This window comes from Cyrtonyx montezumae, unplaced genomic scaffold (assembly GCF_038088225.1).
Source record: "Cyrtonyx montezumae isolate F1298 unplaced genomic scaffold, pur_monq_1.0 scaffold_32, whole genome shotgun sequence".
NCBI classification, from domain to species: Eukaryota; Metazoa; Chordata; class Aves; order Galliformes; family Odontophoridae; genus Cyrtonyx; species Cyrtonyx montezumae.
Window position 1 is genome coordinate 3,844,448 of NW_027072037.1, and position 24,037 is coordinate 3,868,484.

Genomic DNA, 24,037 nt, shown 5'->3' on the forward strand with positions numbered 1-24,037 from the left:
AAGGAGATATGAATGCTACTAGAATAAATCCATGTTATTTCCAAATGAGGGCTCGGTCTTAAAATTCCAATAAATTATCAGTCCATATGCAAGCACTCAGCCTGTGGCCATTAAAATTGGCTTCACCCACAGAGAAGCTTTAAGTAATGAATTGTACTTTTCAGTTTGTTGAGAGCCAAATGCCCCATATACAACTCAGCTGAGCTCTGGTCACTTGTTAGACAAAACCAGCATCTCTTTCTTCAAGAGGAATCATTATACCAGCCCGTGGTAATATAGAATCATAGGATCACCAAGGTTGGAAAAGACCTCCAAGATCACCCAGTCCAACCGTCCACCTACCACCAATATTTCCCACTAAACCACATCCCTCAGAACGATATGGTTAGAGTGCTCTTGTTGGTAAATATTCTCAGTTCCAGAGGGATGAAAAGTACTTTTGAAGATCCTGAGCCTCTTTAAAAGATGGGATTTCATATGTCAAATGTTATCTCCACTGGTTTTGATCTCTCATTTCCTTGCCTCTGTGCACTGGATTGCTGTGGTCCAAGAAAGGAACAGATCATGTGGTTCTGATGGTCACTGGGGAAAATGCAGGTTTCTACAGGCAGAGAAGAAAGCCTTTTTGATCATAACTGTCCTCAGGTTTGTTGTTAAGCCATATTACTTTATTATGTCTCAGGGTTTGAGGACTTTGAACAATGCAAAGGCATTTGATTGATTTCTTTAGAAGAAACTCAAACATTGAAAACAGGCAAACAGTTTCAGAGACAAAGGAAGCTGGGTATGAATTCTGGTCCTAGAAACCCGTGTCAAGGATTGTGAAGGAGAAAATATACTTAGTCATTCTTTGTTATTTATTCTGAGTGCACCTTGGCTTGAATACATCCCACGAGAGACTGAGCCACTCAGTGCACTAAATACTTAGATTCAATTTCTGATAAAACCAGAATGAATGACATTCTGTTCATTATTTTCTGTTCAAATTAATGGAATTTTTTATTGTTATTTTTTAGTGTTATTACTACGAAATCTTTCCTTAGAATGGCATAACCAAGTTTTAATCATACGTCCCTGTCTGAAAGTAAAGAAGGAGTAAAGGTCTGGAAACGTGTGCCAGGGAATTGAATTTCAGCCTGAATTTATTAAGAAAAAAACATTACTTACATGTAATTTTAAGTGCAATCCCTGTCAAAGAGCTGGTGAGCCATGAAAACAGCAAGACTAGAGGAAGAACCTCAGCAAACAGGCTCCAGAGATGGCAAACTGAGCTGTGTTTTTTCTCAGTAACTGCTGTTATGAACTGACCCCAGATGCAAACTACACTGTGATGTTTCTTGAAGCTAAGACTATTAAATTTTCAGTTTTTCAAACAGTCAGGTCAAATATTTAGGCTTTTTTCAAACATCACGTTCAACAGCCATTTGCTTTTGAACAAGTTGTATTGCTGCTCTAGGTCTCAGATTCTCCAGCTATAAAGCAAACTTAATGACATTTCTCCTCCTTCTTAAAGCGCTTTGAGATCTCTGGATGCTGCAGAAGAGTGAAATGTCCTTTGAGAAAATGAGCTCACCCTTAGAATGATCTTGACCAGAAAACAGCTGACATGTGGTCTTTGTGATGTGCTAATTAGCAATGATGTAGCATTTAGTGCTGAGGAAGCTGGAGCTGTTGGACTTGGAGAAGGAAAGGCTCTGCAGATACCTCATAGCAACTTTGCAGTATTTAGAGGAGCTGGCAGGAAAATGAGCTTTGTCAGGGAGTGTAGTGATAGGACAAGGAGGAATGGTTTAAAACAAGCAGAAAGTAGATTTAGATTAGGCATTAGGAAGACATTTGCTCCTATGAAGTTGGTGAGGCACTGGGATTGGTGCCCAGAGAACTGTGGATGCTCATCCCTAGAGCTGCCCAAGGCCAGACTCCATGGGCTGCGGGCAACTTGTTCTGATGGGGAGCAACCAGCCAGGCAGGGGTTAGGACTGGATGGACTTTAGAGTCCCCTCCATCCCTAGCCGTTCTGTGATTTTTGGGGATGTGATCAAATCTTGCCACAGTACTCAACCAAGCCAGTGGATTTTTGTAGCAGCATCATCTTCTCTGTTTTATTTTCATTCTTTCTTCCTAATTCCAAACAATTTTTTGTTTCTTTTCCAGAGTGCTACAGGGAACTGAGATGAGATTTTCAGAGAGTTAGCTCATTTCTTTCTTTAATTAAAATACCCAGAGCTCATAATTCTTCATGTAAAGTTAAGATTGCTTTACTTCCCCATTGCATTTAACTTTGTCATATGATTTCTTGTGTCGTGGTTCACTTAGTATTGTGAGTCCCTATCCAGCTCTTTGTAATCAGCTTTTATTTTTGCTATTCTGAGTAGCTTAATATCCGGCCTGCTCCTTATTCCCTTTTGTAGGTCTGCATTGAATAGCACAAATCCACTGCTAGCCTCTCTCCATTGAGAAAACAGATCATACACTCCTGCATTTTCTTTTTTTGTATATTTTTATGTGATGCTATTCCATCTAAACTTAGCCACATTTCTACAGGAGCCTTTGGAGAAATTTTGAATTCCTTTCAGAACCCGACTACCAGTAGGATCTCCCTTGTCCCCATGCTTAATCTGTCAGAGGACTTCACAAACCAGGTCATTTCTCCCCTTTACATCTTATTTCTACAGGAGGAAATACACAAGAGGAAGAAGATTCTTATTTCTCTTCCTTACAGTTTAACAGCCCGAGCTGTAAGAGCTCCAGCTCAGGCTGGAAGTTGGTGCAACAGAGCCTTTCTGCAGCTCCATCTCAATTTCATGTTATGCAACCAGGTTATGAGCCAATCACTGACATAGAAAACTATGCCACAGGGACAGTTTCAATAAATATCTGTTTCCTTAGCTTTCCAAAACACAGCTTGGAAAGATATGTTGTTCTTTGATTTTCTTTCTTTGTTTTTTTTTTGTTTTTTTTTTGTTTGTTTGTTTTTTTGATTGGTTGGTTGAAATGATTGTAAATTACCATTAATTTACCTAAGCTAGAATAACCAAGTTCATAACATACATGACCTGTCTTCCAATAGAAGTAAAGGAATAGTAACAATTCAAACAGTTTACTTGAGAGGATATTTCCCACCAGTGCAAAGGATGTTTCAAAACAACAGTTTATAACAGCTGTTTGATTTGACTCACTAATTTTTCCCATCCTGTGTCCCACTTGATCAATGTAATTGTAGCAGCACTGCACCTATGTATGCATCTATATGCATTTCACGTTTTCTTTCACTGAAAAGCACCTCCTAGTTCTTGGCAAACATCTTTATTACTACCATAATTGCTCCTCTGAATATTTTATTAGTTTCCATTGACTTTTCTCACTTCTGATTGCAATTGATGTTCTGAGACTGAAAATTTTTCTTCTATTTTTATTATTACTGATCTGTCTTTCATTTTCCCTTCTTACTGACTACTGTATGATTTTTCTCAGCCTCAGGATTGCTGATTAGTTTTCCTATTGATTTTTTTTTTAATTTATTTTCTTCTCCTTACAGATTTCTCGTTCTTCCACTGCTAAGATGATTGTAGTTTATGCCTTACAAACCTGCAAAATATTTGAGTTTCTCTTAGAAGACATTTATCATGATTTTCACTGGTTTGCAAGCATGCTCTCATAGCTACATACCCTTAGGATGGAGATAATATGCAAATTTGATTGGAGACCATCAAGAATGTAATACCAATCTTGTCTTTACTGCTATTTCTCATTTCTCAAAGTTTAAGCTCTGCAGTTCTAGGGTCAGCAGTGTCCTCAGGACCAAAAAAGCAACACATGCAATTCCACATCCACTCTCACAGTGTCTCTCTCTATAATTTCCAGTTCTGTTTGAGACATGTTCCACATCTGATAAACTCATATGACCAGAAGCAGCTGCCCAGAAAAACCTATCTGAAATTCATCCTGTCAGGTCTCTCCCTGTATTCAGCATCCTTTCAAATTGGGAAATCACATTTCATTATCTGTGTTGGATGGTTACCCTTTGAAGAAAGACTCTCTCTTGAGTTTGTTCAGGTAACACCTTGAACCTGTGCAGCCAGAGCAAGTGCCAGGTGAATAATTCATAGCAACATGCCAGTGTTTTAGGCTGTCATGTCATTTTGGTCATCTCTAATGTGATAGGGGGTGATTTGGTTTTTTAAGGGGTTATCATTAAATGGTGGAATTACCTTTTAATATACAAAAACACTACATCTATTTATGCATCTGTATGCATTTCATTTTTGCTTTCTCTAGAAAGCTGATTAATTTAGTTTTCCTATTGATGTTTTGTTTGCATGCCATTGTTGTTTTACTGTGATATTTATTTCCTGGTGTTACAACATTCAGTGTGCTCCTGACTTGCCAGATGAAACAGCTGGAGAGAAGCTTTGTTGAGTTACACAACTAGAGACCCTGTGGTGGGTGATTTGACTTGGAAGAGTCCCACAGAGTGTTTCTTTAACAAAGCATTTGAAAAAGAGTGTGAGATATTTCAGGAGAGATTAATGTCCTGGAAGAGTAGTGTGGGGATCACAGATGGGGGTTATAAGATTGGTAAAAAGACTCTGGACGTGCTCATGTATGATGCAGGGCTATTGCCATCTCAACTGCAACTAGAGTTGGATTTGATGTTTTGGTCAAAGCATGGACAAAGAGAGGGGTCTGTGTGCTCATGTGTAACACATACATTAGGCAGGGAATTAGCCATTCATCTAGCACCTTCTCCTTTCCCCACCAAAACTCTGTTCTATCCCATACAATCTTCAGGATGCACACAGTCCTGCTGTGCTTGCCCAAAGCGTTGGTCTTACACTGCTGTCCTAGGGAGTCTCATCCATTCCTATCATCCACTGTATTATGTCTTGCTCCTCTTAATCACATCTCATTATTCCTGATCAGAATGCATTTTGCATCACTTTGCTGCTTGCCAAAAGGTGACATTATAGTGCCTGTGACCTTCAGTAGGGAAACTCCAGTAATGAGACACCTCTGAAAATCATGTCAGGACCATATGATAGAACAATTAAAAAGAGGCATTAACTGGCAGACTATTCATTTGAGGTCAGGATGGCAGCTCCAGCTAAGACAACTGCTTTGATGCCAATTTGGGTTACTTAATCCTGGGGGGGATTTTACCACATTGCATAAAAATGGAAAGGCTAAGTAGATTAATATTTACGTTTCCTGGGAGTGAGAAGGAGGAGGAGCAAGCATTCTGGGAAGCATAGAAATGCAAGCTTTCTGCGAAGCATAAAGTAAGAAGCCCAACAGAAATGAGGAAAATAAATGCTAGTTTCCCATTAAACTCTCAAAAGAGAAGAAGAGCATAACGACTTTGCATTTCAGTTCTTGATTTTAATGAAAACTGCAAAGAAGCCTTTGTACTCTTTCGTGGTTCTTGGAATATTTTGGCTATTTCATCTCTCTAAGGGAGATGAATTTCCACTCAAATGGAATTTGTTTTTCTTCTTTTCTTTTTTCTTTTTTTTGTAAATTTTTAATGACCAAAATCATTCACTGGGAAGTTTATTTTGGTTCAAAAGGTCTTCCAGGTTTAAACATTCAGATTAAAATTATCTCTGCCAAAACAGGTGGTCCAAGTGCTTTCTGGATCACTGACTTACAGAACTAATTCTTGAGCTCTAAATTTTCATCCCAGTCTGGAAAAGGAAACAAGAAACCTCCAAAGTCCTGGCAAGTAATGAAAGCTACTTCTTTCCCAGCTGTAACTGGAGAGGGTCTTATTCCAGCAATAAGGATATTCTTAGCACACCACAAATAACAGTGAGAGAATACAAAAGAAGTTCTTTTATGCAATATTCAAGATCTTGCCTTTGGACTGATTTTATCTGCCAGTGCATATCAAGGGAAAAATCCCTAATTCTCTTTTTCATTACAAAGCAGAAAATGTGTTATATAAACAGAACTGAATAAAAATATCAAATCAGATTAAAGATAAATAAAAAGATGCACTGGCTGTCATCGTTGCTTCTCTTAAATATCCATTCATCAGCCTTCATTAACGGAACTGATGTGTGGGCTTTGTTAGAGCTCCCTGGCTCTGAGAGAAACTAATGTGTTGACACAGAACTCCAACCACAACAGAAAAAGTCCTGAACAGATAATTGTGTACTTTGCTGGATATAGCACAGAGGCTCTTCTCCAGGAAGACTCACTTCGCAGTGGAAAGCTCTTTTCTTCTTTAAGATGCTACTGTGTATATACAGAAATATATACAGAATAAGCACTAGAGGCTTGATGTTCCGTACTTCTAAATCAGACTCGTTCTGGTAGTCACTAGAAATGTGGTTCTGCTCCAGCTGTGAAAATAGCTCCATTTTCCTTTCAAAGACTTCCATTTTAAGCTATGTGCAGCAGTCTGTTCCCTGTTAGATTCCCAGATTGTCTTCTCTCCAGAATGATCTCAAACTATGCATTAACTTCATCCCTGTGAGCTGTGATATCAAAACCACCTCAGACAAATGGATCCTAAAATCCATCTGATTATGTGTTGAAAATTTATCTTCAGATTAGACCTCTGAGTGCTACTAATAGGTGCAAATGAGCCACATGTCTTTTTGTAATGGTCTTCTAAAATAAATGATTAAAATGGAACAAAATCAGGTGTGCTTCTAGTAGGCAAAACCTGGAAGAAAAAAAAAGTATTTCAATGTTATCCATTTGCATCTTTTGTCCTGCAATTTTCTGCTTGCTGAACTCTGCCGTTGAGATGTTGTCCAGTTCCAGCTCTTAAAGACCTCCAAATGAAACTCAAATGGAGACAAAAAGGAAGCCTTGGCGTTGGTGCCACTGAATGTTTTAGAACCTTTCATATAGCATAATGTCACAGACCCTCAGGAGGTACAGCCACGTTCATTCCATTGAAACTCAGGTGGGGTGCCCCTAAATGGTGTGAAATAACACTTTGGATGGATGACTTTGTGTGGGTGACTCTTTCGAGCCCAAGCTCTATTTTTTTCCCAAAACCTGTTCAGGCCTCACTGTTCCTCCCTTCCCATAAATGTTAAAAAGGCCCTAGCAGACCTTCCTTTGACTCCTGGGCAACATTTTACAGTGAGCACTGATGTACCTGCATTCCTCTTGCTGTTGCAGACATATTAGGTCTCTTAGCTGCTCTCTGTCACATGTACTAGTGCCATCCGTAGCCCTCACCTATGCAAGAGCACCTTGGACAGTGTCATCATCTATGCCTGGGTAGCTGAGTTCTTTCCCTGATGAGGCCTCCACTGGGAGTCAGTATTAATGCTGCCAACCAGATGAGCAAGCCAGCTGTCACCAGGGATCAGGGCAAACACACACAAAAATCTAGGTGAGAAGTATTAGTACATTTTTTTCTGTATGTCAGCACTGGTTTCTTTCAACAGCCCTTGAATGGGGAGCTCAGGGAAAAGAGTGAGGGAATAAAAAATTGATTTATATGGGAAAAGAGAATCCCTGAAGAAATAACTCCCCAAAACTTTCAGCTCACAGTTTTCACTCTGGACTGACAAATCGCACAACACAATTTAATTTCAAAGAAGATCAAAAATCCTAATCTTTTGGATGCAGCCTGGCAATTTGGATTTCTGTTCCCTGCTGTAACATCAAGCTAGAACTCTTGAAACTTGAAATGCTATCTCCAGTCCAGTTCATCATGTTAGTCCCATGAAATTATTCCTCCTTGTATTTGAAACGTACCCTTGCCTACATCTATAATTCCGTCAGGCACCTTCCATTATGACTGCAAAAGTGGCAAGTTTTTGCTCAATGCCAATTCTTCCTCCTTGATAGAAGCCACCCAAATCTGACTCTGAACTGATGGAGAACCACAAGGTTTGGTAGTTTAATTCCAGAGGCAAAGGCATTATTTCTGTGGGTGAAGGAGACCCCCACCTCCGGCCCCTCAGTAGAGCCTGAACGTTTCTGCCACTGAAGGATGATGCAGACATGAATGTGAAGAGTTTAAGATTCACATCAAACCAGTGATTTGAGGCAGTTGTCTCTGATGACTGAAGTGAGAAACAGTTGACTTCAAGTTCTGAAATACAACGAAGACAATTCTCTTAAGAACGTGTATACAAACTGTGCTGCTTTATTTATTTCTTAGACTCCCCATGGCCCTGCTCTGCCAAGGAAAGCATTTTTTAAGATGTCACATAACTCTTAGAGCAACATTTTGCTATCTCGCATAAGAAACATTCAATGTACAAGATTCCCAACACTGCCAGTCTCCCATTGAGGGCTTATTGCACCATTTGTTATAAATAATACTACAGTAACTACAGGGAACACTCTGAGGATGCCAAGATATTGTAATCACCGAAATATATCACAATTCATTGGGGAAAATAAAGAGCATATTTTGAGAACACCTTTATAGTAGCAGCTCCGCTACAGTGTTCATAAATAGTTGGAAGTCAGTCACAATTGTTCCTCTCAAAGACTGCAGAGTGCCAGGAGCCCTCGCACTCTGGAAGTGGGAGATAAACATGTTGATAAATATCTTCTCTCACAAGCTTGGGTTGTGACCTCGGCAATCCAGAGATAACCATTCTGCAGTTCTGACAGAATACATGGCCAACAAATTTGAGACAGATCAGTCTGTTGCAGGCTTCCCTACTTCGTGCTGAAAGCAACACAAAACTTGCTTCTAGGTGCCAAATTCAGATCACAGTCCACAGTTCAGAATTTTCTTTTCAGATGTTTTTCCTATTTACACTGGAAGGAAATTTATATAAGAAACTCGCTAGCATATGCTAAAACAGCAGTTAGAGCAAATCTCAATTCTCAGCAGTGATAATGTAATGGAAATAATCGTTACCCAGCTCAGCAGATTAAAATGGGAAATGATAAATCCATTGTCTCACCTTTAAAGACAGTGCAAAAAAAACATCTATTTGCAAGTAGGATTCATCTGCTCTGTTTTAAATGTCTCTTGCAGAGTGGGGTGAGTAGACTCCATTGAATCTAAAGACAGTCTGGTGTGACTAACTTATATTTGGATTTCTGCTCTGCAGTTTTGTACTTTGGGTCTGGGGAGCCCTACCTAGCCATTACAGCCTGCCATATCAGCACAATGCAGAACTGCCAAATACTCCATCCAGCGAGCTTGGGTGAGCTAAGCCAGAGTCAGGCACAAAGGTCCAAACAAAGCCCACCCTTAGGTCCTTGTGGCACCCAGGGAAAGAGTAAAGGGGTATCAAAATAAAGCTACTTGCTGGGACCATCCGTTTTGTTCCACATGTGCATTTCTGTTTGAAAGGATTAATAGCTGTTGGGTATTTGCTGCATTATCTGGTATTTCTGGTAACTGCTGCAATCAGTGATAAAGCCAGGAGGCTGCATTTGATCAGATTTCAACAGCAGAATGTGCCTTCTAAGGTGTATATTATCCTTTAAGCCTCTGTTTGACTCATTGGTTTTACTTTTTCCTCTCTCTTCCTTCTTTTCCAGATCAATTTTGTATTTCTATTTAACATAGTTAGAATTTTAATGACAAAGCTGAGAGCTTCAACCACTTCAGAAACAATACAGTACAGGTAAGTCAGCTGGTGCTTCTTACTCTTGGTGGTGGTAGCAAAGAACTGCCTTGTCCATCCTGTCCTCACCTCATCTTTGTCTTTCCCAATGCCAGTGTAATCTTAGAGGATGTCCTTCTTGCCCCTTCAGCTCATAATTAGATCCACAGTATTTATTTTTACAGGCCAGCTGCAAAACGACACCTGCGTTCTTTCTGCCCACTCCATTTCAATGTCCAAAAGATGGAAACCTTTGAGGTTTAGAGGTGCTGAGACAGTGGTGTGCTGCCCAAGCCTCCTTTCCTTCATGGCTCCATGTACACGTGAATTTTCCCCCTTCCAATGAAATCAGAATGGTCAGGAAGAATAGGAACTTTATGAACCTCTTTATGTACTCGAGCGTGTGTATTATATTATAAAGATAGGTCATAACAGTGAGGGCTAGACCATTCATCCAGCTAATCTGATGGATCAGTGTAAGTGTTCAGACCCTTCTAGGTCTCTTCTCTGTCCCGGTCTCCAGCTTTGTAGATACAGAACAATGCAATATCAAGACTTCCCAATAAATCACGTGTGTGTGCATGTTATATCTACATTCATAACTAAGATTCTAACAGGGCCAGGAGTTAAAAAAAGAAAAACAGAAACCACTCAGTATTGACTCATTATTACATGTTTATGGGGTTCCTTCTCAGGAAGAGCATTTCCTAGGGCTGTCCATGCAACCTCCCAAACACAAGTGTTGCAGAAAGAGAAAACGACAGGGATGTGCAGCCCAGAGCAGTAGAAGGAAGGAGGGCTGGCCTCTCTGTCAGTGCAGGGAACTTAGAGCAGACCCAACAGTCCCAAAGGAAAATTCTTAGAAATCAGGAGATGCTGAGTGCCTTTTCTCTATTATTATTTACAGTGCCTTGCCAAATGGGCCTGTGTTTTGGAGCATTTATGGACTGTCAGGTCCTCACTCTGAGAAATAGCACCGTTTTTGTGGGGTAATATTGTCTGTAATACTCTAAGTCATTTCTAGATAAAATCTCAGTGTATCAAGCTGAGGCTTGAAGCCTGATGTCCTCAAATCAGCCTGCTCTTGACTTCAGAGGCAGTTCTCCTGCAGTAATGGAATTTTGTTTTTCTCCCCGGTTCCTTCCTCTCTTCCCGTCTGGGGTCTGGGGACAAATGTGAAATTAATGCAGTGGTCTGATTCCCTTGCTCAGATTCTTCTTTGCACATTTCACAAGAAATGAAAGGGAAAAAAAATATCCTTTTCTCATGCTCCACGCTGATGCCGTGAAACTAAAGTTAACATAAAAAAAAATAATACACCAAAAAGAAATACCCAGCACCAATTCAAATCTCATTATATTGTACTCCCTGCTGCAGTTGGCAGGGATTAGAGATATTAGATTCGGAGGCAATCTAAAGTAACTGCCTTTGTCCTTGAACAGATGATGGTGATCTTATCCTCACTATAAGCTCTGTAGGTGAATCTTCCATTTCACAGCTGAAATAGAAACCCTTTGGATTCCTGGAACCTGGGGCAAGCCTTGCTGGTCTCAATACTCCAAACATTTGTTAAGCAAGTATTAAATAGTGTAGCAGATAGTTTGTTAAGACCATTGCTGTCTCCTGATACTGGTAGTGTTTTGTGCTCCTCTGCTTGCTTACCTGTCTCTATCCATCTCTTACTGTGGAGATCTGTAGAGACTTAGGATGTCCTGCTCTGGTGCAGGATTTACCACATTATCCTCCTGAGGTGTAAAGGGTCACTCACTGGGCCTGCAAAGGGTCTCCGTTTTTCAGCCTAATGCAAGCCTTGGAGATGGGACAGAAACTGTCTGGAGGAAGTAGAGAAAGAAAGAAGGACGTAAAAAAGTTTCAGTTTGTTCAGATTGTGGGGACAAAGAGGACTGCATGGCAAAGGCTTTCCCAGAACATTTTTCTTCAAGTTGTCAAGCAGTGATGAGGAACAGTTCACAAACTCAGCCATGGTTTGGATGTGAAGGCTGACGTTTTTTCCCTTCTCCCTGCTAAACTCAATCCAGACTTTTGGCCAACCCCTACAATTCTGTGATTCTACCATCACTAACAGCACCAAGTCCAACCCCAACCCCCCCACACCGTGCCCACTGAACGTGTTCCTCATTGCCACATCTTCACAGTTCTGGACTACGTCCAGTGTCAGTGACTCCACCACCTCCCTGGGCAGCCTGTGCCACTGCCTCACCACTCTTTCTGGTGGAAAATGGAGCTGCGTATTGGGAGTACTTGTATTCCATAACTCCAAGCACCTATGTTAGACACTGGCAGAATTTTACACGTGAATTTCTATCTGAAAATGGTTCTCTTCTCTACTGACTATACATATTATTTCCTTCTGAATTGCTCTGAGACATGCTTCTCCCCAGTAGAGGACTGATTTTCTTTGTTCTGTCTCATTGTAGAGTGTTTCAGATAACAAACATAGCTCTCTCCTGTGTTCACTGGTGGTTTCTGTTTTCTCCCAACAGGAAGGCAGTCAAGGCAACTTTAGTTCTTCTGCCTCTGCTGGGCATCACATATATGCTTTTCTTCGTTAACCCAGGTGAAGATGACATTTCCCAAATTGTCTTCATCTATTTCAATTCATTTCTGCAGTCTTTTCAGGTAGGAAATCAATTTTATATTTGGGTATTGGCAGCTGCTAAAAAGACCCTTTGTGCTTTTCAGCCTTGAATCTTATGACAATGAATTCCATGACACACCAGTATTGTTGAAAAGAGTCCAGCTTATTTATTTATGCTTACTTAACAGATATGAAGTGGAGATCTTTCAGGTGTGTTCCGGAGGGGTTCACCTCCCTTATCAGCACTGTGTTCACTCTGTAGCTGCAGCCCCATCTCAAATCAGCAGAGAGATAATGTTTCATCCCATCATGAATTGCCTGAGAGAGGATGATGAATCACGCTTCCAAACTGCTTCTTTCTTCACAGATTGAGCTGAGATTTAAACTAGATGTTCCCAAACAAAGGAAAACAGCTCCTGCCTGTTGGGCATACTTGATTAAGACATTAACTGTGTCTTAAATATTACCCAGCTTCCCACTCCAGCGCTCCTGCAGTTGTGTGTTATACTCAGCTTTAGACTTACCAAGTCTACAAGTAGTTGTACTCTATCTCCTCCTTCTGCTGAATTTTATAAGATTTCTGCCAGTATATAAAACATAGTGGAAGGTAATTGTCCCACCTTTCTGAATCTGGCAAAAAAAAAACACCATAAAAAAAGCAAAGCGACTGAGATGACTGAGTTGTGTTTGACCATTTACCTCTGCTTAGGTGTGGTCTGTAATCTTGCTTCATCTTGAAGATCCTCTTGGACTAGAGTGGAATTATGTTTGATATTAATATTTTACTAAAGATAACTACAGGAACAGATACCCTGATGTCCAGGATATAAATCCAAATATACAGCACACTGACTGCCAAGCCAGTTTGGATTCTAAGACTCTGGAATCCAAATGCTTTGACCTTTGGATTACTGTATTTACTAATTGTGTGTTTAGCTTTGAGGCACAGAGCATCCTACTGGAAATGGAAAATCAGAAAGAAAAGTGACAGTTTTAATCAACGAACAAAGGAACTTTAGACCTTTCCAGTGAACTAATTCACATTTTTCATTCTCTAAAATTAATTGTATTGCTCAGTGTCGCAGAAACTGCTACACTGCTTGTCTTATTGTTAGCATTACAAAGGCATACGTAAGAAAGGATGTGTGATGAATCTCTCCTTTATGGTGACAATAATTGCAGTCCATTGCTGGAAGCAGAATAAATGAGACTCTGCTCATGGGTTTAAAAATGAAAGTGTCGTCATGGTGTCATCTAGGCTTATATTACAGTTATTACAATCTTTGCAGTCATTAGAGAGGCATAGTAGATGCAGTCAATAGATTCCTCAGAGCACTGCAGCTCACTTGACTGTAAGCAACCTGATGATGCACTTGCCCCCACAAGAGCATTTGAGGCCATCTGACACCCTCTGTGGTATGTAAGACATCTGCATTGAGCTGGCTGGCATGACCCAAGACATGAAAAGAGCTCTGCCATTTTGGGGAGGCAGCTGGAAGCTGTAGAAAGACTTTAGCACAACTGTATTGGTAATTCTCTCGATCAGTGTCTGGGTTGTAGCTCTCATGTTTTAGCAGTTTGCTGCAAGGCACCTGGAATCTTCTCATGAAATTGTAGGGCAAAGACTTTGTCTGGCTATGAGAGGATGACACCAACAAGGTTGTGTTTGTGCTCAGGGTGATACCAGAATAAAACACAGTCCCCAGTTCTGCATGTTAAAATACCTAATAATGGACTGTTTTCTGTTCTTTCCAGGGTTTCTTTGTGTCAGTATTTTACTGCTTCTTGAATGGTGAGGTAAGTAGTGTCCTCTTCTGTCAGTGCCAATAGTTCTCAGGAGGTGGAAACTACTTCAGTGCTTGCTTATACAACATGAGATGTTTTTACGTGGGGTTGTAGTCCCATCAGTCTGTTCTTCTTGGAGAAGTTTCTGTTAATGTGTATCTGAATTTCCTAACTCTCGTAGTGAGTATCCTTTGTTCAGAAAGCTTTATCCCACTCAGCTACAACTGGGAGGGCAGAGGAAAAGAAATATTCTCAGATTACATATTTTTTCCTCATTTTAAGACTTATTTGAATTTTCCCTGTAATTCCAGCTATGGTTTCTGGGTATAAATAAGCATTATTTCTCATCTGGGCTCTTGATAAGGGTATGCTACAGGTGACCCGTTATTATAAAGGGAATGCCATGCTGAGTTGAGTGAGTTTTTCCGTGAGGCTCTCTCTGAATGAACAATGCCTGTTGTACTCAAAGAAGAGTACTGAGTACAGGGTCACTGTGCTACTTTGGATTAGTTTTGGGGACTTATATTCACAAAATAAGTGTTTCACTAACACCTCTTAATGTTTGACTTAAACCTCAAAGTGTGAGAGAATTACATTTTTTCCCTGCTTGCATTGCCTGTGTCTAATTTATCTGCATTAACACAACTTCTTTGTCCAGTTATAGTTTGGGTCTTTGCAGAAGTTAATTTCATTTCTTAGTTACTCCTGCTGTGTTGGTATATATTATATGTGTGCTGGTTTTTGGTTTCATTGTGGGTTCCCTGTATGGCAGTATGAGAAAGAATGGCCATGTCTTCCCACCCAGCTGCTTTCAACATTTTCTATTTCTCGGCCATTGGAGCACCAATATTTTGGGTTGGTTTTGTTTGGCCTGTTTGTTTGTTGTTTATCTACAACTAGAACCAGTAGGAAATCCATACCAGGATTTCACTCTTTTTGGCTGTTCTTAGATTCTTTCTTCTGTCCTGAAGTGGGAGCTCCTTCACTGCAGCATTCTGAAGTTCTCTAAAACCATGAGCCCACTTTCCATCTCTTACAACTTTAGGAAGGTCAGACATAATTGAACATGTTGAAAGGCAGGATGAATTACTTATGTTCTCCCTCTATGCCTTGATAGCAACCTATTAGCAGATCTGAAAGAACTTCTGTACCAATGATTGTATCACACTGCCATTGCAATTTAAAATTTTCACTTCTTTGGTAGTCAGTTCAAGGTTGGCACCCAACTTGAGTGATTTGAGGCTTAATTCGTTTCCCCAGATATGGGTATCTAGAGCCACTTCAGAAGCTGTCAGGTATCTGAGGCATCCACACGGCTCTGCTTGTCTGTGATGCATGACTTGTAAGAAATCCACACCTTCTGGGTGGGCAGTGGCAAACCAAAGAGGGTACAGTGGGGTTTCTATGCAACTACTTCAAAATGGACAGTACAGTCTCTTTCTCATCACCATAGTCTACAACAGATTTGCACACTTAAGGAATTCTAGACTTTGCTGACAGTATGGACTAGCTCTCTACTCTAATGCTTGCCTAGATATTTGGTTCACATGTAGACAACTAGAAACTAGAATTTGTGAGCTAAAACTTCCCTGTATCCACATGCTTACATCTATTGTGCGAATTCCAGTTGACTAGATATATCATTATATCTGCTTTTCTGAGATATTACTTAAGCCTAAGTTCCCTAAACATTTCAGCATTTTCTCTTTCAAAAGAGTAAAAGGAGTTTGGATTCATCTTATTGTACTATGGGTATGATTTTAAAGTATCATAAGGATTTGAAAGGGTGAAGTTACTTGCTCTGTTCCAGCTTCAGATCTGAAAAAACTTAGAAAGAAGTAGAAAATTCAGTGACATTTGAGAGACTTTTGAGTTTCCAGTGCCTCTGCCCAGAAAAAGATTGTACCTTATAGTACACTGTTATGAAACCTCTCCCTTGTGATAATGCCTATCCTCCCCAGATCTCCACGCACTCATAAAGTGTTCTAAAAACAGATTGTTTCCCACCTCACATTCTGAAGGCCACATCACATCCCATTGCAAAACTTTGCCATAGTACTGTGTCTTACCTCCTTCTGAAGGGAAAGGCCTTCACATATGAGGGCCTTGGTTGTTATCATAGCAAAAGTGCATTTCCTTACTGTTAACTTCCATATCTCAGTGGTGAAAGTCATATTGATTTATTGCTCATTTTGATTTGCAGTGCTTTAAGTGTTCCTCAAATATCTGCTATTAAGAGATCTGTATTTCTCAGTCCATGTGTACAGTATCACATTGGAAAAGAAGTGCCGAAATGACATTTGTGTTCTTCTGACTTCAGTTGCCCTCAGACAGTCATCCCTAGTACGAGTGGTGATGAAGGGAATGCCACTCCATCCCCCAGCACTATGAGTAAAATCCACAGCAGATTTTGCTTACTGAATAGTTAATTGCATGATCTGATGAGTGCCCTGCTACAAAGAATTCTGTTGAAGAAGTAAATCTGTATAAATATCCACATGGAATTGTAACTGCAGAACATTCATCATGAAATCTTTATAAATATCACTGAAGCCTTGATGAGTTATCATCTCTTCAATCAGGCTGGTATTCCTGTCTGTGTGATAGATGGGCTGATGATTTGCTATCTCAGAAGTTTATAAATACTTCAAGTTCTTCGGTTATGACAGACTTGGGTGCTTTAAATGCATGTAATGGTCTTTAACAGGTTATTCAGCCCACACAGTGCCTGTCCTACTCTTAATTATGACATGAGCAAAAGGATAGAAAATACATTAATTTAAAGCTTTAATTACACCGTGATCTTAGCTGCATCTCTTCCATTTTGTATTTGACACTGATGCCAGTAACTGCCTATAGTAGAGCTAATAACCACCGGCAGTAGAACTCACACAATATGGATCAGAGATGACACCAAAGTTTCTGTCTTTTTGTGTGTGTGTGTGTCAATATTCTACCTGTTAAATTTGGCAAAAGAAAAAGCAGAAAGGAGTTTTTGCTGTGTAACATCATGTAGCCTCCCCAGGTTTAAACCAGTGTTCTCTTACGACTTAGCACAGAAATTTGTTTCTCCCCCTATGTGCTCTTTTGCTTCAAATCAGAGGAATGACACAGATGCATTACTTGAATAATTGTAATTTCCTAAGGGAGAAGGCACCTCCAGCACTCCAACTGAAGCTGGTACATTTGTAATACAAGATTTCACTATGAAAGGTCTTGGTCTTGATTTTGTGATGCTTTGGTCTGACAGTTCTGAATCTGATCACTGAAGAGAAAAAAATAAACAAACAAACAAAAAAACCCCTATGAAACTGAGCTCCATGCAAAAAAATTCAAATGGAGCCAGTTTATTTCTTTGTGCTTTGAGGTGGGCATTCGACCTTGGAATGCAAACATCTCTCTTTCAATTCCACAAGTTTCAGACCAGATCTGAAGGGAGTGTGTATTCATTCAAGCCCCCTAATGGGAGATAAGACTTCAGATTGAGATAGAGATATTTTTGAGATTTCCAGATGTTATGAGAAATTATGTCATGAGAAAGGATGTATGCATTTACAATACATATCACAAGAGGTATGAATGTTGTGGGCTTTTCTTTTCAATGACTTCAAAAATGAAAATGTTCCTCAAAAATGTCCCAATCAATTCACAGATCCCAATACTGAATTCAGTTACAGTTACAGTGTTGTTGGCATGAAGCTATACTGAACAAAATACACTTTGGCAGAACAATGGAAAATTTTTATTACAGTTCACTGAAGAATATTTAGGATTTTTGAGTTGATGAAATTCATTCTATCTAGATCATTTTGATTGTAACTGTATAATAGTGTGTAAGCAGTGTTATGCTTTCATGTTATTTCACCTTTGTGTAAGTATGGATGAGAGTATAGATTTATAAAAATCACTACATCATCTCTTCAGCCTCTGCAGTGGAATATAGTGAGTTCATCCAGTAGCTGATAGCGTGGGCTTAATTAAAGTCTTTCAAAAGGATGTGTAGCATGGGAAGACTCTCACATGGCACATCTGACTTCCTGAATATAATCTTCAGAAATGAATGTCGAAAAAACATCACTACCTATCAAGGTCACAGCCAGATCTGAAATTGGAAAAGGCTCAGTGAAGGTTCTAGAAATATGAGGAGGTTCCTTAGAGTTGCTTACTTTTCATGTTATGAAGTCCAGGAAAAATATTTGTTATATCTTTATAACCAAAAGAAGCTCCGTTAGGAAGCCTAACAACTGGTCAATGAGGACAATTTAATTGGGCTTCATACCCCTTGGGCTTTCCATAGGAGAGCACTGGGGAAGCCATAGTGATGCTCTGTAGCAATTTAATCACTGTTCATCTCCAGGCTCACTGCTCATCTGGGGTTTCTTTGTACTTTTGTCTCCAGGATTTGAATTTTTTAGTACACAGCTTCTGCTCACAGGCAGAATTTCCATTATCTTATTAATTGATTCCAGATAAAATATCTTTAAAGGAAATGGGTCTTCCCTCCAGCTTTATTTCCAGTGTGGTACCCAGACCTCCTTGCTAGCAATGATCTTCTCCTGAGAGAGAAAAGGGAAGTAAAAGAGTTCAATTTTTGTGTTGTATTCCAAATATATCTGTCTGTAGGGGTTGGGTTAGCCTTGGTCTTACAGCTACTGCTGGTTGTAATCTGAAGAGGAGATCAGATCTCAGATGTTTCACCGTTCCCCAAAAAGGAAATGAATTATTTCTGGTCAGACACTGGTAGCCCTTCAGAGCAATGAGAACTTCACAATAGCCCTGTTACCTCAGCAAAGCCATGGTGGAAACAAGAGGATTAAAGGGGAAGGATTCTTGCCTCCAGAGAATACCTAATTGTTGCTGGATGCTCTATGTAACTTTCAATAACCATCAGAGTTGATTCCTAAGAAAGTTCTGAGATCCTTGGAAAACCTAACAACTGTAATAGGAAATTATTACACTGTACTGTAATAAGATGCTTAGGAGTGGAAGTGGTGATGTGTGAAAATGACCCACATTCATAAAGTGATAGTGCTTAATGAATGAATAGATGTAGAAGTCCATTCTATCAAACATAATGAAGGAAATAAGAGAAATCCTGGTTAAACACTGTGGGAAAAACAATCTTACTGAGGATGTGTAAGCACTTGAAGAGAGGTCAAGAGGTATTTTGAGATGTTTATCTTTGGATATATTTGAAATGACTGAATAAGGCCTTGACAACATTTTAAAACTGGATATAAATTCTGTGCTGGTCTTGCTTTAATCATGGTGCTAAACCAGAAACCATCCGAGGTCTCTTCTAAACTTAATTTATAATTCATGAATCCTGTATCTGTAATAAGGTGGTTATCCTTTAACTCCAGCCATTCCTGGTAGGGTGCAGAACTAGCAAGGGCTGTGTCAGAAATTATCCTGCAAAGAGTGAATCCTCAGCTCAAGCAGATTCTGGTATGATCAGGTCAAAATCAACAGTCAGTTATAAATTAACATTTAAGAAAGAAAGCAATTATTTCTAGAGAGGAATAGAAGTTACTTCATTAGATGGCACTGTAAATTATTCTCGCAACTAGATGCAAGGCAAGGACAAATATGTTTATTTATTTTTTTAATATATTGACCCTTTACCCAGGCACCATCTGTCTCTCAAAATCTATTAAGCTCAAAGTGGTTTACTTTGATCTGATCATCCTGGGAGGCTATTCATTCTAATAGCCAGCTATGAATCATGACCTAAACAGTTAGTCATCCACCTGCCCATCAATCTAAGCAGACTTCACATTAATCGTTCCCAACCCAAAGGACATGCATTAAGCATTCCTTTAAATCGCTGAATAAATATGAATATGGAGGTGGACTAGAGGGCTAAAATTTAATTCCATCTGCCACAATTATTGCTTTTTCAGCAAAGAGCCCAACAATATGGATGTGAGTACTGCTGCTAAATGTCTCTGAGGGTGACAGGTCAATAAAGAGTCAAGTGAAGGAATGAAGCCTTCTCTGTGGGACCACGAGGCCGTAGATCACTACAAGACCACAGTCTCTTCCCTGTATCATCTCCTTGCCCAGATGTGTTCTGGTAGAAATTTACCTTCACAGAAAATCATCTTTGACTCCGTTAGGTCTTCTTGGACTGGTGTCTTACAAGACAGAGAAGAATGAGTAGTAGCCAAGGCATGGGGAAGGATAGGAACTCATCTAAAGATCCTTCCACATCCTATTTTCCTTTATCTGCTGCCATGACAGTGACACCAGAGTACTCCACAACAAAAGCACACAGGTGTGGTTTGGGTTCACAGAATCACAGAATCATAGGGGTTGGAAGGGACCTCTAGAGATCATCGAGTCCAACCCCCTGCCAAAGCAGGTTCCCTACACCAGGTAATAGGTAGTTGAAAGCATTAATGGCCTTCCCCTCAAGTGTCTGCTTTTTAGCAGACCCTTTGTGAGCCAGAAAAAGAGAGCAGCATTTACCTCCTACACAAAATGTGCAATAAATCTTTTCAATTAGACAGAACTTTGATATCTTCTTGAACTGTTACATACATTAAAAAGAAATCACACTGTTGTGATCTTTAGAAATGAACTTCAATGTCCCAGTCCGACAGGTGCTATAGAAGTATAACTCTGTTACTAGAATGTGCAGAATTGCTGTTAAAGATTCTTGGAAAAAAGAAAAATAGACGTGCAAACCACTTAAACTGAGTAATTTTGAGGAAGAACGAGTAACTTCGGTACATAAAATAGCAGTGTGATTCTGGCTATTTGAGAGAAAAAAAGGGTCCACCTTTTTGTGGAAAATAACAGGATTTATTGCCATGTTTCCTTTGAGTTTTGCAGACTGTTTCGACTACATCTCCTCCACACCCTAAGAGGATTATTATGCTGGTAAGGGATTCTTTATTGAGATGTTTGGCTCCTTTGTATTTTGTTTGTTGGTAAAATGGCCATCTTTGGCCAAAGCTTTCGGCTCTACTGGGGGCCTTGAAAAGCCATGCCGATAGGATATGTACAATGTAGGTATAGTTGCTCAATTATCTATCACAAATGTATGAAAACTAAGTCCTGTCTCTCTGAGAGCATTAGCATTCCACATCAGCAGATCCCCAAGTCTGTCAGACCAGTGGGGTCTACACTTAGGCCATTTTGTTTCTTTGCATCCATTCGTGGCTACACTTAATCTTTACAGGGATCTCAACAAGCTTGGCCTGTAGGCTTTTTCATAGCATTCACTGCTAAGGCTTTTTAACTTACAAGCCCTCCTCCCCTGAGGAACACCCTACCCCTCTGGAAAACCTTCAAGATTTCATGTAAGGCATCACCTTACTATATGTTCTGACATGTAATGGATGAATTTATTAACCTAACATTGCACATCTATTGCATACACATTTGCAGGTAAGCTGATCATCTTCAACTCCCTTTACAGGCAATAATTCACCCTGATGAGGTTAGAATTCATCTGACCCATTTTGATTGTCTCTTTTAATGATCTGTTGCCAATATCTCATGGCTTTTCCTGATTGTGTCTCTGCTGGATACTGGCAGAAAGGCTGTGGCTTTAGGAGCTCCCTGTAAGTGGATTCCACAATGGGATCAGACACAATTGAGACAGACCAGTGCCCTGAAATATAAAATCTGCATAGCCATTTCCCTTTTCATAGACTTGTAGAATGGCTTGAGTTGGAAGAGACCTCAGACACCATCTAGTTTCAACTCCCTGCCATGGGCAGGGCTGCCACCCACTAGGGTGGCACTTTTGTTCATGAGAACATTGCTTGAAAGTGACCATTCCTCATCCATCACTTACAATAGTATCAAATAAATCTTCATCGGCTTTTCCACCATTTGCACCACCATTTGCAGCCAAAGATAACAAGTCCAGGGTTATTCTCCCTTTACCTCCAACTGCAGAATAAGGATCTGAAGCATGGCACAAAGCTGCTCAAGTACAAACTCACCACTGAAGCCCATTTTCATGGTGCAAAAATTTGTTTGTTTCAGAGACACTGAGAACTTTACAAACTGCTTTCATTTATTCTGTTTGCCTTTGGATCTGGTTTTCTGGGAGTAAAAAGGCTGCATATGAACAAAAGATGAGCATAATTGAGGTTATATAGCCACAGAGTACTCAGCAGCACTATTTCAGTATTCAGATAGTGCATGTCATCCCTCTGCCTCGACCTGCTCACATCCTTGTGTGAGGTATGTCCTCTGAGGACAGAGTGTGGAGGTGTCCCAGTAGCCTTTCTTCCAGCTTCATTATTACAGCAGTTCCTTTAATCCTATTCTCGTTATCAGAGCCTTTTAACCTATGTTACTACTCTTCTACCTCAGTATTGTGTGAAGAAGCCCCATGTGAATAGGTCTCTTTGTTCTGAGCAGTGTGTAAATGGTTTGAGTTGTCAAGTCTTGTTAGAGAGGAAGATATTTCCTCCAAAAACTGATTTTTAATGTCACTTAATGCTCCTTCCTCAACTCACTTGTAAGTGATGGCTTCAAGAAATTAGCCAGCAGCTAGTCTATATCACATAAAACAGCAATGCTGAGTTGATGTCAATTTTATCAAAAGCAAAGCTTCTTTTCATCCTGAGAATGAGAAGGAGAAACCTTCTCATTCATTCTTTTTCTTCTTCTAATGAGAGGCTCTTAATTTTTTTCAGACCAGATGTGAATTTTAGTGATTTTCTTATGTGAGCTCAAAGTTTGATTGCTCCTCAGTTCAGTGATCCATCCTCTGGCATCTACCTCTCCATTACACGAGTTCTTTCTCTTCACTGTTCGAAAGCAAGCCCATGGAGAACAGTGCCCACACTTTATAGGCACAAAAATGATGGCAAATCTGGTTTGACTGCACACTCAGGAACTGTGATTGTTCATAGCAGGCAAAATGCAGAGGGATTTAAAGTAGTTACAAGGGGATAACTATTTGATGAAAAAAGAGAGTCAAACAGAAATGAGCTTTTTGCTGAGCAGCACGGAGAAACTTTGCCATGTCAAGCAACTAAAGGTGCACAAGGATGAAGCTTATGATTTTATTTATGAGGCTGCTCAATAGGTTTTAACACTAATGATAATCTTCATACTTCTTTTGACTATTACTGGCTAATGCTGTTAATTTTGGGTCGTAGAGGAGCTAGTGCTGACTCTGGGATTTGATACTGACTTTACAAATGCTTAATGAGATAGAGTGCCTCTCACAGCTAACTGGCTTTGAAGATGCTACTTTGCTTTATCTTTTTATACTCTTCTCTCCCTGTGTGATAGCATTTTTCTTTTTTTTTTTAATTGTTATTACAGCAGTCACAGCCATTTTCCTTTTTTCTTTTCTGACTTGAAGTTAAGCAATCATTTTGTCTCTGAGTTCAGCTGTAAGAGATAAATTCAAGCTTAACCATTTCTGCTTCTGCTTTGTTCACATCCTAATTGCTGTTAATTATTATCTCATTAAAAAATAGCTTTCACTCAGCCCTGTAAGTGCAGAGTATATTTTCATATGCCCAGACCATTAGGAATAGCTCCAGCTGTACAAGACAGCACTTCTGTTACTACTTTTTATCATTTCTCAAAGCTCATAAACAAACCATATCATAAACAGCATTCAGACAACTGCTTGTTTAGACTCACATCTTTATCTCCAGGTGTCTCTTTATGACTTGATTGGTTTGAAGCTCAAATGATAAATCTAATCTGGCTTCACTGGCTGAGTAAGTACCTGTTCACACAAATTGCTCAGAAACACAAAACCCATGAAGTTGCTCCTCCTTTCCTTGGCCTCATTAAATGCCCGAGGAGGAGCACTTCCTTGAAAGACTTAAGTGGGTCCCAGGCTTTCTGTGCAAGGGTGAATTTCACTCCTACAGAACAGGAAGAAACTTTTTCTAACAAAATCTCAGTATTTGGTTACATGTGGGGAGAAATGAGCATTCAAGAGCCAACATCCCTCTGCAGACATTGTTCACAGGCCATTTTCAAGACATTAGTTACTCCATGACACTTTACATATTACTTATAGCATTTGCCTTAGGTCCCCAACATCTAGCTAAGCTTGTTTTGCACTCAGTGGAGCAAGCTGGACGAATTTAATTCCCCATATCTAAGACACCTCCTTTGG

General features: G+C 39.8%; 1 protein-coding gene across 2 annotated transcripts in view; it reads left to right on the top strand.

The window, feature by feature from the left end:
• CRHR2 (corticotropin releasing hormone receptor 2) overlaps positions 1-24,037 on the top strand; it is a 95,564-nt gene that overhangs the window by 68,025 nt on the left and 3,502 nt on the right. For both annotated transcript variants that reach the window (XM_065744834.1, XM_065744835.1), the window contains 3 exons: positions 9,478-9,563; positions 12,047-12,182; positions 13,897-13,938. In XM_065744834.1, the coding sequence (XP_065600906.1) occupies positions 9,478-9,563; positions 12,047-12,182; positions 13,897-13,938 (264 nt within the window). The remainder of the gene's footprint in view (positions 1-9,477; positions 9,564-12,046; positions 12,183-13,896; positions 13,939-24,037) is intronic.